The sequence below is a fragment of the Strongylocentrotus purpuratus genome, unplaced genomic scaffold (genome assembly GCF_000002235.5).
Source record: "Strongylocentrotus purpuratus isolate Spur 01 unplaced genomic scaffold, Spur_5.0 spur5_scaffold_1, whole genome shotgun sequence".
In the NCBI taxonomy this organism is placed as follows: domain Eukaryota; kingdom Metazoa; phylum Echinodermata; class Echinoidea; order Camarodonta; family Strongylocentrotidae; genus Strongylocentrotus; species Strongylocentrotus purpuratus.
Genome location: NW_022145594.1, coordinates 4,952,943 through 4,968,651, shown reverse-complemented (window position 1 = coordinate 4,968,651; position 15,709 = coordinate 4,952,943). Strand labels below are relative to the sequence as shown.

Below are 15,709 nucleotides of genomic sequence, written 5' to 3'. Positions count from 1 at the left end.
CGCTATTTCAATCCGTCGACTATTCGTGAAATGGAGTTTTTCTTGTTTCTTTAACTTTGCTTTAGTTTTTTCAGATTTGGACTCTCATTGACTTACAAACACTTTTCGAATAATATAGGGTCGACATAATCTGTCAGTATTTTTGACGAATACCGATTCGCCGCCAATCCCGCTATCGTCAAACTTCCGCTGCTAAGTGAAATAAAATCTTAAGTATCCCCGTACTTTGAAAATGGTTAATTGCCTAAATATCGGCGTATTCGGGTAGCGAACTGCTCGAATGTAAGATTCTTGTATTATGTCTAGTGTATCTGGATGACGAAATAATATGTTATCATCACCATAATAAACAATGTTTGCTCGCTCCGTTCGTTCGCTCTAAAAAATTAGAAACAGGATGGTTGATGTTTTAGCAAAAGGACTCAGCCCCCTTGCGGGAAGAAAAATGCGCATGTATTCCTATGGGATAAACCAACATGTAGCATATGCATGACATTATCATTGGGGGTGAGTTAAAAGGTGGCCCAAAAGGTTCCCAACATCCCTCCGCTGTTGTGATATCTTACCTTTACTTTGTGAAGGAAGTGCAGCTTTTAAATGATGAAAACTAAGCTTCTATGGAGGCACCCATCATGGCTTTATATGGAAGAAAGTAACCTGTACAGCGAGCGCAGTTCTGCAACGCGACCGAACTGTTCTCGAATCAGGCGGCGAAGCGAGTGATGTCTAGGTGGCAATGCTTTGCTTTAATATATATGATTTCCACGCATGGTGCACAAGATCAAAACATTTTAGCACATATACGCCGGTGATGAAACAGAGGAAACTTTTCATAGTAGGTAACTTTTTTTTGCTGTGGTGTCACAAAAAAGGAAGCATTTGAAAACAGACAATAAATGGAAAGAAGACTGAAATAAATTGAATGTACAATTCAAGAGCAGACAATAAACTTCCATTGATATAAAAAACATTAATATTTCATTAATTGAAATACAATAGCAAACACATAGAACAATAACAAGGGAACTCTACATAAACAGCATAAGATAAGACCAAAGGATTTTAATGGAAAAGGGAGTGGCTGGTAGAATTGGTACATGTGGTATGGGGTGAAGTTGGTGTTGGTCTGTGGCTCCCAAGAAAGGATAACCAACCGTCCTATAAAGAACTTAAGGCTTGCTCAGATATTAACTACTTGTAAATAAAAAGCAGCTGCGTGCAACAAAGGACTTGCACACACACATTGAGCTCTGTATAAAAGAAAGAGCGAAGCGTATTACACTTAACATCATTAAAAAAAAGTGGCATTAAATGACATGAAATCCTCTTTTAACAGTGGATTCCAACTAAATGCATTACACCATGCAAACCCATGGATCTACTTCTGTGTATGTTATTCATTTTTTATGCGCAATTTTCATCATCCACAGAAACAACTAGCTGAGTTTGACCGTGGTTCAGCCCAGAAGATAGAGCAGGCCGTGAAGGACTGTCTCCATGCCCTGGAGGTCAAGCAGGCTCAGGCTCGTCTGTCTCTCAAGGAGAAGCAGCTCCAGGAACTGGCTGAAGCCATGAGGGATCTCTCTCCAGAAGAGGTAAAGTTATATAGTAAAAAAAGCCAACAAGGCCACCGAACAAGCCAACAAAGGCCATCAAACAAGCCAACAAAGGCCATCAAAGAAGCCAACAAAGGCCATCAAACAAGCCAACAAAGGCCATTTAAACAAGCCAACAAAGGCCATCGAACAAGCCAACAAAGGACATCAAATTGACAACATTGGTTCATTCAGATGGTGCCTCCAACATACTGTATACTCCTGCAACAATTGCTTCAAGCCTTATATTATTAAAGGAATGAGGTTAGGGTTTCAATTGGGTCTTAGGTTAGGTTTTAAGTTAGGGGTTAAAGCAGGTCTGAGTAGAAGTTTAGAATTCAGTTAGTGTATGATAAATTCAATTCAGATTCAAATACTTGTATATTCCAGTTTAATTTAAACCCAATTCTGATTTCTACCCTCAGGCACTTGTCCAGCAGTATACAGAGCTTGCTGAGAAGGCAGCAGCCGACGCCCAGAAGTTCCGAGAGACCAAGGTTGCTCAGATGCAGGGAGAACTGGACAGCATCAAGGCTGAGAAGAAGAGGAGGGATGATGCTCGCCGGGCAAAGATGGAGCAAGAAGTCGCGTAAGTAACTTAATTTTTTTTCCCATCGTTCATGTATCCCATTTGTCCGATGAAGCGTAAGATTTTCCCTACCTCTGAGAACCCTTACTGTATAATGAAGTGCCTCAAGAAAGTAAAAAATCTTTGAATGACCGGATTTACCATACTCATTTTCCCCAATAGACTGTAGTGCTATAAAAATCGTTAGGAAAACGGAAAATTTGATTTTGATTTCCAATCATAAATATCATAAATATCTTGATAATCAGACAGGTGATCAGCTTGTAAGAGTCATGGGGTTCCCGACTGACCTAAAGGTTTATAATTATCATTGCAGCATGAGCTAATTCCAGGATTTTGTTTGACAATGTTACAGAGTCACTTTAATTCTCTCTCTTTACTAACAGTGCCCTGGAGGCTGAGCTGGAGAACGACAGGATCCGTGAGGAGGAGAGGGAAAGGAAGAGACAGCTGGAGAAACAGAGAGCGAAGGAGCAGCAGAAGGAGGAGGCCGAGAGACGTCTCCAGCAGGAGCTCCAACACAGCGAGGGCAACGAGGCTGCCAAGGAGGTGAGGAAAGAAGATAATAAATAGGATGGTGGTGGTGATGACGATGATGATGTTAATGGTAGTGGTAGTGGGGATAAGGAAGAGAAGGGGGAGATAATGACTATCGTTCGTTCGTGTCTCCTTAGATCAAGATAGTAATGTAAAGTTCCTTAACTTAGAAGTAAATTAAATTAAATTAAGTTCTTCCATCGTGAAGAAGATAGATGAATGATGACTGATGATGACGATAAATGATGATGTTATTGATTGTGATGACCATAACTATCAGACAGTTATGATGAAGAAGGAGATTGCATGGTGGAGGTGATGATGATGACGATGATCATGAGGATGATGATGACGACGAAGACCCTGAGTATCTTAAACAGTACATTCATTTACTGTACCTAATATTCAAATTCCGAAACCTAAATCTTCCTTATCCACAGAAACTCCTCCAGGAGCACAATGAGAATATGAAGCGGTTCGAGGGGAACTTCCAGAAGGACCAGCAGAGGAACGCTGAGAGGATCAAGGCCAGACTGGAGGCTAGGAAGCAGAAGAAACAGCAACAGGAGATGGCACGGATCCAGGGAGACATCAGGAACCAGACTGATATTGATGAGAGACGAACACAAGATCAGATGAATCTCATTCAACAGAAAGGTATGAACGACACCAAGAAGTCAGGTCAGGTCAAGGGTCAAAAAGGAAATTTAGAGCCAGATTCCGATGTTGCAAAAAACATTGTAAATGACATTAGTGTATTATGCTTCACAATCAGGTAGAATGTATAGGGGCTTTTGTTGTGTTGTTTTTCTTTCATGCCCCCCTCCCCCCTTTCCCACTTTTACGCTGGCATCCCAAAATCTTAAGAAGACCTGGTTAAGGGCAATAGATTGTAGTAGTAGTAGTAGTAGTAGCGGTGGTTATTTTACCTGACTAAGACTGTTTGTAAGCAACCAAAGGATCAACGGCTCTAAGTCCTCTCTGAGAGACCTCGCCTGGTAATGAGGATTAATGCCTTACCAAAGGGCACTAGCACATCCTCTTTGTTTCGAAACCTAGATTACGAGAACACTGCTCTACCAACTGAGCTTTCATGCCTCTAACTGAGCCAACGCGCCTATCGCGATTGAGCGTAGCTATGACAGAAAGCCCCTCATGTTTTCTTGTTCTTGTTTTGTTATAACCAGTTATAAACAGAAAGCCCCTCATGTTTTCTTGTTCTTGTTTTGTTATAACCAGGTGCTTCTGAGCTCAACCAGAACAGCGTGAACTCCTGGCGCCCTGAGAACCCCGGAGACTGGGCCCAGAGGAAAGAAGACGGTCTGGACGACAAACCTGACCTCCCCGAGGGGGTCAACCAGGCCATGTACTCCGCTCTCATGGCGTCACCGTTCTTCACTGATCTGAAAGAGATCGAAGAGATGCTGAAGGATACTCTTGGATTCAAGGATGGGGTCAAAGGTCAGTAGCCATCTCTTGAATCCACCTTCTCTCTCAATTTTAGAAACATCTTCTGCAGAAGGGTGCAAATGCTGCATTGTTTTCCAAAGAGTGGACGTATTTCTGGCTCTCAGCAGACTAAATATCCCTTTTAGATTTAATGAAAATTTCTTACCTGGTGAGAGCTGAAAGAGTTCAGGAAAAAAAAATTACTGCTGATTTGCTCGACTGTTAAAAGGGGTGTGGAGGAGATTGGAAAACTTTTTGACACTCATTTGTGAAGTAGTAGTTACATATCTTAAAGCACTTTTATGGCTCATCATTTTTAACTGCCTGAGATCATACTGTGTATGGCAATTTGCAATAAAGCAATTCACATCATTGTATCAGTCTGCCAATTTTTATAGTTGCATCTCTACTGGTATTTTGTTGTTAACCTTTATCATGCCACAGGACTAATCCCCATTGTGCCAAGTGTATTTTGAGATAATCTGATTAACGAGATAGTTCTATGAACAGCGCGTGCGAAACACACAGCACAGTACAATGAGCATGAACAATAACTGCTATTATGAATGCGTACAAGCATGCACAAAGCAGTGAAGCAATGGCTCGCTCGCATGTACAAAGCACTATAACGGTAGCGTGCATGGCAGGATATTAGATAAATGTACGATAGGGTTGCTCTTTCAAAATAAAATGAGGATCTAATCATGTATATGTCTCTGTCTTCAACAGGTGCCGTAAACGACCCATTTATTGACTTGAAGGATGCGCAATGGATTCTGGGAAGCGAAATCACCCCGCTCGACATCGACAGCATCTCACCGAGCCAGTTCATCGTCTACCGCTTCGGCGTCTTCATCACTCGCCTTCTGCGCATGACCCTGCGCATGCCCGACGTGACCCTACTCCTCGCATCCTCACTCCCGCAGAATGACTACAAACGTAACATGTTCAGGCATTCCTTCTTCTACCAGCATGCGAAGAAGATTTTGTTTGTGCGCCACGAGAGGCTGGACTCGGTCGGCGAGTTCGTGATGGTCATCGTCCACTGTCTGGCGCACATCAAGGTCAACGACCTCACTGACGATACCAACCCGTACTTCCTACGAGAATTCTTCAAGGTATGTGTGGGGTTCTTAAACCCATGCTCTTGGGAAAATGGTTCCTTTATCAATATTCTATAGCAACCAAACTCAACACTGCACAAAACACTATACACTGTACATTAACCCTATTTTTTAAGCTAACCCAAATTCTATTTCTAGATGAAATACAGAGGGAAATGTCATGCATTATGTTTAGACATGTGTATACATGTAGAGATTAAATTACTAGTGCAAAATAAGGTAGACAGATAAACTGAGGGTAGAAATGAGACAAAAAATTAATTATTGTAGATTTTGAAACTTTATTATTTCTCAAGGTTTTGTTAAAAACACACTCCTTTGCTTTATAAATGCTTTTGTTGATTGCCACATAGAAAAGGTACATTGCATTTTTCTTAAGAATCAAATGTTCTTTCATTTCCTGTCGGCTAATTTCCATTTTTACGCTCTTTTATTTCTTGTAGGGAATGAAGATGATCTGCCAAGACATGTTCTTCTCAAGAGCAAAGGTCACACAGGGCTCTAGAGCTCTCGTCGGGGGCATGATGCCGAAAGGAAAGCGCCCTCTGGAGGCCATCTTCAAGCAGGGCAAGGGAGGTAACGAGAAGGCCGCAGCGGCTGTCGTCACGGAGCTCATCGATACGCGAGTCAAGCATACTGACAAGGAGGACTTTACTAAGGAGGTAACTTTTTCAGTAGATGCATGTATGAAATCATGAATGTGTTTTTGGATATGTACTCTTCCATCTTACAATCCATTTTATTTCATACAGTAGTTCATGTGCCATTTTAAAGGCTTGTTCACATAAACCAGAGTAATCAGGGATGGTTTAATTACCTCAGGATGTTTACGTACATGTACATGTCTTTGTACACACTCCAGTAGGTATATGTATGAAATCACAAATTTGTTCTTCTGTGTACTCTTCCAACTCACAATCCATTTACTTCATACAGTACAGTATATCATGTACCAGATTAAAGGCATGTTCACATATTAAACAATGACAGTTTACCTCAGGGTGTTTTAAGTTTTCTTGTATATATTTGTAGATACTCCACATTTTTGTATCTTATCATTTAAGAGAGTTTGCATAGGACCTTTTTTGTACTCACAGAGGATTCAAGTCAACCCCAGACCCTCATTCCATTTCAGAATTATTATTATTATTATTTTTTTTTTTTTTTTACTTTTTTAAAAATAACTCCAATACTTTCCAATTAACAACAAAATTATAAATCTCTTGTTGCTATGATACAGAGCACCACGGAGCGCATCACTGATGAACACTTGTACAGACATCATTTTTTTGTTTCTTATAGGACACAGATAAGTTAGTGCACATAGGACTTTTGTTGCAATCAAGAGGATGCACGTCAACCCCATTTCAGAAAATTGAATATTCTTTTGTTTAAACTCCAATCCATCCCAATTAACGACAAAATTATAAATCTCTTGTTGCTATGAAACAGAACATCAAGGAGCGCATCACTGATGAACAGGCTGCATCCTCCAAGGCAAGGCTGAGGGAGTACATGGTGTCTCACGGAGGATTCAAGTCCACCTCTGACTTTGTGGAGACGAGACTCAAGGAACTCAGAGGCACCAAGACACCTGGAGATGAAGGCAGAAGGTAAAAATTCCAAAACTGTTTGCATTTGAAAATTTTATTTTCTGAAGTTTGATTTACTATATATATATATTAAACTGACTTTTCAGTTATCACTTATCATCTGCTAAGCTATACAGGATATTAAGTTGTGTACCCTGGAAATAATGTGATTCGTAAAATGCACCACAATTCTAAGATTTGGATCCTGAGTTGAAGTTTGGTTAGTGTTGGAAATTACCATGGATCAATTGTTGCAGGAACAAGAGTCTACTACCAGAAAAAACTTGCAATTTAAATTGGTATTTTTTAAAATCTTGCCAGGCCTACTATCCATATCACGGCGATATCGAGTCTCCGCAGCCAACGAGAGCTCTTCGACCTCCAGATAACCCAGACCAACACCCAGCTAGACCAACTCAACAGCCAACTCGCCAAGTCGATGCAGGATCTCCAGGATGCTAGAGAAGGCATCAAGCGAGCGGAGGAGGAGCCTTCAGCAGCCGGCACAGCCCAGCACGGAGAAGGGGAGAAGTCGGCCGAGGTGCTTCGTATGCAGGCATCAGCGCTGGATATGAAGATTACCAACCTGACGAAGAAGGTCGATCAGGTGGAGGCGGAGCTTGTGAAGAAACGCAAGGAGAGGGATGCAGCTTCGTAGATCATCTAAAACATCCATCTCTAAAGCCCACACGTTGTTTATTTATGTATGTATGTAAAAGCTCATGCTCAAAAGGCAAAATATATACGCACATGACTGAGCTTTGTTTTTATAATTCCTACACATACATCTTTGATCAGTTGTGGAATGGCAAAATTGAACTTTTATATGTTTCTTGATCAAAATTGCTTAGTGCCTTTTTGTTGTAAATATGAATAATTTGTGTGAATCTCCCGTCCTTTTTATATATTATCACTCAATGTGAGAAACATGACGTCCAGAAAGTTTTCCTGTACTACAGACTTTATTGCAACGAACAAAGATGTTAATGATTATTTTCATGAACAAAGAATATAATGATCACAGATATGTACATATTTCTAATTTTATATCGTATTGTGTGTGTGTTTGTCGTGAAGTGCAGTTTCTAAATAGACTATTCTATTTATATCTATTTCAATCAGTGTGAAAATCAATAATGAAATGTATTTAGTCAAGTAAAATTTATACTTCAGAGCTTAAGATGTTATTAAATATAATACGTAAAGCGTAGATGGTAATTGTGAGTAAGGAAAATAATGCTTCAAAAGATTAGATTTTCAGTTGTAGTCTGTAAAAGTGCATAAGTTTGGTCGAACACAAAGATTATGGCGCACTTCACATGATGGAATATCTACCTGTATATTTATATTTGAAGAATTTAATCTCTCAATTTTAGCAATAGATGAACAGATTTTTGTGTGTGTGTTTAGTAATTAGTGTTTATTTGCAAATATCTTGGAAGTGTATGATCTTTTCAGTGTCAGAAGGATGCTTAAGTATGCAAGTTAATACTCTTATGGCAGACAATATGTAGATTTAACCTTATTTGGTTTGGTTAGATTTTGTATTTTCTTAAATGCTATTCACCCGATGCCCTCATATTCCGTCCGAATAGTGTTTTCAGTTTTAGTTCAGAAAAAAAGGGAGAAAAATCATTTTTGATATGATTATAATGTCAAATCATGAGATCAAATAATTGAGAGAGATGTGTAACACAATTAAATTCAAAATCATCATTCAAATATTCATATGGAGTCTGAAATCTTGTGTTAAAAAAGAGTTGCTCAATAGAATCACAGAATCAAATCATATTATTGAATCATTGAGATAACAAAATTCTTTGTACAAAAGCATTGTGCAAATTTTTCACCTGGAGTTTGTGATCTGTAAAATCAGTCTGGAATTGAATACATAGAGCAATACCTGACAAAATTGAATGTCATTATTTTAGTGTAACATAATCATGAATAATTGCAACCTGTTGTTGATATCAGTTGCTGATTTATTAATCTATAAAAACATTGTCTTTAAAATGAAAATCACCTTGAACAATGTTTTGATTACCAGTATTTATTTGACCAAATATTATTGAATGAGGAGCACCTTGATTGTATAATTGATTTTAAAAAAGTTGAACTACATTTACAATGATCTATACAGTGTCTTTCAATTTTTAGTATTCTGTTAGTATTTTTTATAAATTTTGATATTAATCGCATGCCTATGTTCTCTTTATTTGAAAACAGAACGAAAAATTCACCGTAATTGCTTACACATATTATGTCTATCCTCCGTTGGCGATGAACAAAAGCGATTACAAATAGGAAAGGAAAATCATGGAATAAACTTGATCTTTGTAATCTGAAGTTTCATAATTTTGTATGATAGTTTTCACAAAAGTTAATCTTTTTCTTGGAAGAACTTGTATCTTTAATTATTTTGTCTATTCTTATTTTGTGTGCTGAACATTGCAGCAAATGTTGTTATATGTATAGAAGTATTGAACTTTTCAAATTCTTCCTATGTTTGATGATTTTGTACACTCTAATGCCTTGATCAAATTCAATAATATTACTTTCTTCTATGCATTCCAATGTTACTTGTAGAGTTATATGACATAATAATTAATGCTTGTATATTTTATCATTGATATTGACTACTCAGAAATGTATTTTGTTTGATAATTGAAGAAACAAATCTATACAGAATTTACCTATCAAGAATGCTTTTATGAATAGATATGTGCTTATTTACATATTTTTGGAAAACTTGTATGATATGAGTGCCTTTTCCGTCCTTTATTGTGTACCTTTTTTGTTTGTTTTCTTAGAAATACAATAAAAGCACCTGTAACATAGATTATTTGTTTTTTATTGTTTTCCTTTTCTTTTACTAAATTGAAATGAGATTAAAAAAGCTATTGTGAGATATAGCAAGAAAGATATAGAGACAGAAATTGTTTCACAGAGAAAAATAGAAAGAAGGAACGGAAGAAAAAATTCTTATGGGAAAACAGAATAAGAAGGAGACTAGAGTGGGCTAAGAAGAAAGACAGTGAGAGAGAGAGAAAGAAAGGAAAGACAGAAAGAGAAATAGATGGACAAAGAAAGATGAAGAGGGGAAATACATCTTTTTTAAATCATCACTTGTTCAATATCAAATTCAAACAAAGGAATGTAACATAATTGGAATGTGCATGTCACACCAAAAATATTGCCCAGGTCATGCAATCGTTAATTACATGCATGACAGCCCCACTCCCCCTCCCAAAAAGTGTAATATAATATGACATTAAATAGATTAAGTAAGTACATATAGAAACTATTACCGATGGTGTTCAAGCTTAAGAAATAAATGATGATCTGCAGGGTAGTTAAGCTTTTGAGAGCCAGAAGGGCGATTTTACTCAGATTGATATTATAGTTCACGCCCAATGGCTCCCAGCTCCTCCCAGCACAGTACGGTTTGTGATAATGCCAAACAGTTCATTGTTTTCACCTCGTTTAAGTTCGTGTGTTCGGATGACGCATGTGTCCCGATACCATTATTTTACATTGTTATTTCAAGTCTCTAGTATGATTTTATTTTGTCCACTACTCCCCCTCCCCTCTTTTTTCTCTCTCTGTCTCTCTCCCTTTTGTTCTCACTCTCTCTCTCTCTCTCTCTCCTCCCACTAACCCTTCCTCTTCCTATCTCTCTGTTTCTTGCTTTCTCTGAGATTCTTCCTCTTTTACTCCCCTCTCTCCTGCATGGTTTCTTCCTCTTGTATTAGTTTTTCTTAACCCCCTCATTCCTCACATATTTCGCTTTTTTTTTTGTTCCGCATACATCCAAAATCATTTAAAGATTGAAAAACTGTAGATCACTTGAGAAGAAAAAAATGCTTTTTTTTCTTCTTAATTTACGTGACCATCTTTCTTTTGTGTCTGTTTTCTTTGCTGGGGGGGGGGGGGCTGTAATCATTTACTGGTTTTCAACTGGTAAATCAACTGGTATTCGTCATTGGAGGTCCAACTTGGGTGACTTTTGCTCAATTTATAGTAAACGAGAATGATGATTGACAAAAGCTTGCAATTACCTCTATCGTGTTGGGCAAATTATCCCCAAAATTTTATACAGTACTGTAATAAGGAATGTTTATTTGAAAACTCTTCATGGAAGCCCAACCTAGCATTTAGGATCGAAAATGAAAAAGAAACAAATTCCATTGAGGGCGCTCATCCAAGCTTATGTGTAATGTGATGGAGCAAAGCGACTGAGCGTTCAAAATTTTTTCTACATTCACATCCTATTTCGTATCCTACGCCGCTGGGCGAGTGACGTTTTTATTATTCTGAAAACCAGCGGCCACGAGCAAACGAACCATGCAAGTCAGTGTGGAAGAAAAAAGATCACTGTTTGCAGAAGAAGATTACAATGTATAGGGTATATTTATGTTTCGTTTAAGGACACATTCACTCTGAACACGCCCGAACAGATTCCCCCCCCCCCCATAAAAAAAGGAACAAAAACAGATAACATTTAAAATTTTAAAAATTCTAAGGCAATTTCTATAACCTTATCCATTGCCTTTTTAATATGCGAGCATCACAATGGCGGAGAAAGGGAATCCCAACATTACTTTATATAGACAATATAATGGGGTATATAAATTGCCTGACTTGATTTCTCGAAAGTCTTTGCGACGGTGTTTCTGGACAATGGGTGTGTTTAGCTCTCTGTAAACGAATAGAGACCTTTTATGGGGGGGGGGGGTAGCATTTAAGCCTTAGTTCTTTAATTTTGTTGTTGTTGAGGTATTCTTGCTGGCTTTTGAGAGCACATCATTATTGACTAAAAGCCTTGCTAATGTATTTGATTTGAAGAAAACCGATCAAGCGTTATAAAGTTCGACATTTTTTTTACTTCTGCGTTATGCTTCACGCAGTGAACAAATTCATGTACCCTCTTTCTGTAGTATGCAGGACTGAAATGATCAACTACACGTATGTGTCGGTATTCCTCTACTCTACAATAAAGGTTATCATATTTATAATTCATTAAAACGATAAATAAAAACTATGTAAATACCAACTTTCCAGTCCACCATTTACTTTATTACTAAGCTTGCTTTTGTACATTTTTTGTTGCACACGATATTAAATACAAATGATAGTTACAGTACTCTGCTTTTTATCATCGGTATCAGAAAGTAACTAAGTAATCAAACATTGAAACGAGCTACAATACAGGATGTCCCTTAAAATAGAAACACAAGCTTATTTTTGTAAATCACTCAATTATCCTAAATTATTTTTTATCATTACTGTATACTTCACTGAAAAGCTCATTTTCCTTTATATCATATGACAACAAGAATATGATCATTTAATCACATATGACTGAATTAAGATGATGATAGTTGTTTTGAAAAGACAAATTATTTGGGAATATTGATTATCGAAACTCATCATGTAAAGCCTGATATTCTCACCTTTCATTTGAATGATTGTAAGGCTAGTCTAAACACCTACCTTTCACACAGTTAATCAAAAAAGTATTTCTCACTTGATTATTAATTTCGTCATAATGTAGTTTGTCTGCGTACCTTTGCACGTTTATAAATTATTTGTCTTACATTTGTATTGATATACGTACATTCCTGTCATATTCCGTCATTAATTCGTGTAAGTTAATCATGTATATGGTTTAGAGGCACTTAACCTTGATCGCTGTATAAAGGTTAATTATATATTTATTTATTAGCTTTGCGGCTATGTGCATATTAACCAAAAATAATTCAGGATTATTGAGTAATTTAACGATAAACTTCAATCTCCGTTTTTCAGGGACACCCTAAACAATATTGTTTATACTTTAACAAAATCGGTAACAAAAACAACCAAATAATCTAGAATAAAGTACAACTTTCTGAGTAAAAAAATAAGAAGCACAAGAACCTGTATATGAAGTATAATCATAGAAAAAATAGGTAACTTCAAGAACTGCATGTATTTGTCATTACTTAACAAAGGTTTAAAGCCAAAAAATAGTACATTTTGTATCTCCTACGGTTTTTCATTATTTCGTCTTCACTTATCTATTTATCGTCAACCACCGCAGGAGTATATATATATATACATGTACATATATTTTTTCACGAGATTTACAAAATATGTCGGTCAATTAAATCTGGTGTCACCGAAGCCACTGGCCCGTCTATGTGGTCTAGTGGTTTCATCATTGGCGTTCTCTGTCAGTGACACGGTTCGATTCCCGGTGGAGACAATTTTTTCAATCTTTGCAAAGAAATTTATAAAAAGGGACAGCAACGGGGAACTTTGCTTTTAGTTACATAACCATCATTGTCTAATTTCCTTTCGCATTATATTTATATATATCATGTCATGACTAAAAAATGACTAGAATGAATTGCATAACAAAACTATCGTACCATTATCGTCATCATTATACTTTTTTCAAAAATGGACAAAACACTTCTCTGAGTAATACACCATAAAGTATCAAATACACAAAAATCTTTTCATCATGAATACTTCGACAAGGTACATATACATTGTACAGATATAATTCGTCATTGTTTAATTTCGTAAAATAAAGATGATAACAAAATAATATCGATCACCTGATTGCCCGAATGGTAATTGCAAAAAGCTCGGGGAAGGGGATGGAGGATTCTGTATAGCCTTGTGGTTTAGGCAATGGCGTTCTCAGCCAGTGACCCGATTCAATTCCAGACGGAGAAAATTTGGTTCAACCTTTGCACAACAAAAATCGGAAAAGAGGACAAAAATGGGAACCTTAGATTTACCATTATTATCTAATTTCCATTCGCAATATACATATATATATATATATATATATTATTTCATGTGTAAAATTTATTAAAAATGAAGAGAATAAGAAGCCCATCGTACCATCATCATCACACTTTTTCGATCAATGAAAAGACCTCTTCTCTGAGTAATACACCGCAAAGTATTATTTATAAAATAAAATCATCTGATCATGAATACTTCGATAAGCTACAATATACATGTATATAATGTAAACATCTAACTTCGCCATTGAATAATAATTAAGACGATAACAAATAACAATCTTCTGGTGGCCTGAATATGTGGTGACGGAATATTGGTAATTAGATAATTCTCGGGGAAGGGGAATGGGGGGGGGGGAGGGGGTCAGCCGACACCCAGCCCACCCCTCCCCTTAAAAATGCTTACAAATAAATGAATAAAAAGCCGTTTACTTTCATAAAAAAATCCAATATAAATGGATACATCGCTATAGTCAAAACCTAAACTGTGCCATTGACCTTTGCATAATCGGTGGTGCCACTGGCATCTATGTCACTGCTCTAATTTCCTTTGTTGACATCTGTTGAATCCATTGGAATCGTGACGGCATCATCACTCCTCTCATTGTGTTTGGTGCATCATTGCATCTCTGCATCATTAGGGAGACTGACGGCAGCATCCTTGTTGGTGGAAGAAACATCATCGGTGCCCTTAGTAGCTTTCCTGACATCAGTTGAATCCAGAGTAACTCTGACCGTGTCAACATCCGTGATGGAGGGAACACCATCATCTCCCTTAGTGACATTTGTGACAGAAGCATCAAGAAGGAGACTGACCGTCACGATCCGTGTCCTTCTGTTCTTCGGTGGAACTTTGGAGATATTTGTTCATACGTGGTGTGACCCCTTCCTCAACCTGGCTATCATCAAAGGTCGGATTGAATCTACACAAGGGATCGGGATTGTTGTCTTTGGTAGGCAACAAGGAATTACCCGAGGCTCCTGGGCGCAGATTGCTTATCACGCCAGCTGACGAGGATTGGGCCGTCGAGTTCATCGCACCGCTCGAAGTGCTTGCTTCTTTCTTTAGGAACTTGTCGAGACAAGTTAGACCCCATTTCTTACGGATGTCAGGGTTCCGGACGCAGTAGAGTAGAAAGATGAACAACCCTTGGAAGGAATTAAGGACAATGAAGATTGGCTGAGCCACCTGTTAAACGCAAATGTTTCAGAAATAATAATTAGGTATATGGCATTCTATCTCATGTTCTTCATATACTTAACATCTAAAGAGGTATTGCTGGTGTATGTAATTATCAGAACTGAGTTCTCAAGATACTTTTTAGAAGAGATATATACCACACTGGAGTTAATTGGCTTTACCTGACTGAATGAGGGGATCAAAAGAAGATATCCGGTGACCCAGGTCAGACCGAGCAGGAGCAAGATGCAGATCGCGTTCTGGACGCGTTTGATAGTCTCTCGTCGTTCTGCATTAGCCTCTTTTTTCACCCGACCAGCGATTTTGGCCGACTCGCGAAATTTTCGAACCACCAGGAAGAAGATGACAATGTTGATGAGGAGGATGATGGACATGGGAATCAGAAGACCACCGATTTGAGCCCAGAATTGTAGGAAGCATCTGTTGATAGTAAATATATAATTTGTAAAGAGACTGAATTAAATCAATCAATACTATCTTAGCGATAGTTATGCGAAATAGCTATCGTCCTTAGAACATTTTAACTGAAGAATTTTCATTGTAAATAATTTCCCTTTATTTATTTTGGCAATTCCAAGCTTTCTTGTCCCCTGCGTTACCAACAACATCTGAGATTTTTAGAGTGTGGTGATTTTATTCAGTTGGTGACCTTTCTAGAGCTTGGAATACACCACATATCCATGAAAGTGATAATTAGATACCAATTACAGATCATGATTGCATACTTGCTAACTCATGAGATACCAAAATACCAAATGCCGTTAAACAAGATTAGAGTACAGAAACGTGATTTAGCTGAATCCGAAATTTGAAGATCGTTAA

At 37.7% G+C, this 15,709-nt stretch overlaps 2 protein-coding genes across 2 annotated transcripts; one reads left to right on the top strand and one right to left on the bottom strand.

Moving 5' to 3' along the window:
• Window positions 1–1,398: 1,398 nt before the first annotated feature.
• LOC753555 lies at window positions 1,399–9,725 on the top strand. The gene is made up of 9 exons (XM_030977555.1): window positions 1,399–1,595; window positions 2,021–2,184; window positions 2,571–2,733; window positions 3,162–3,378; window positions 3,961–4,182; window positions 4,900–5,288; window positions 5,738–5,956; window positions 6,747–6,907; window positions 7,208–9,725. Exons 1-9 carry the CDS (start codon window positions 1,407–1,409, stop codon window positions 7,542–7,544), a joined length of 2,061 nt encoding a protein of 686 aa, XP_030833415.1. The 5' UTR covers window positions 1,399–1,406; the 3' UTR covers window positions 7,545–9,725.
• A 4,021-nt stretch (window positions 9,726–13,746) lies between these two features.
• On the bottom strand, window positions 13,747–15,461 carry LOC115921454 (CD97 antigen-like). Its single transcript, XM_030978949.1, has 2 exons — window positions 15,049–15,461; window positions 13,747–14,875 (listed from the first exon to the last, which is right to left on the bottom strand). The coding sequence occupies exons 1-2, from the start codon at window positions 15,259–15,261 to the stop codon at window positions 14,486–14,488; spliced, it is 603 nt and encodes a 200-aa protein (XP_030834809.1). The 5' UTR covers window positions 15,262–15,461; the 3' UTR covers window positions 13,747–14,485.
• Between the last annotated feature and the right edge of the window lie 248 nt (window positions 15,462–15,709).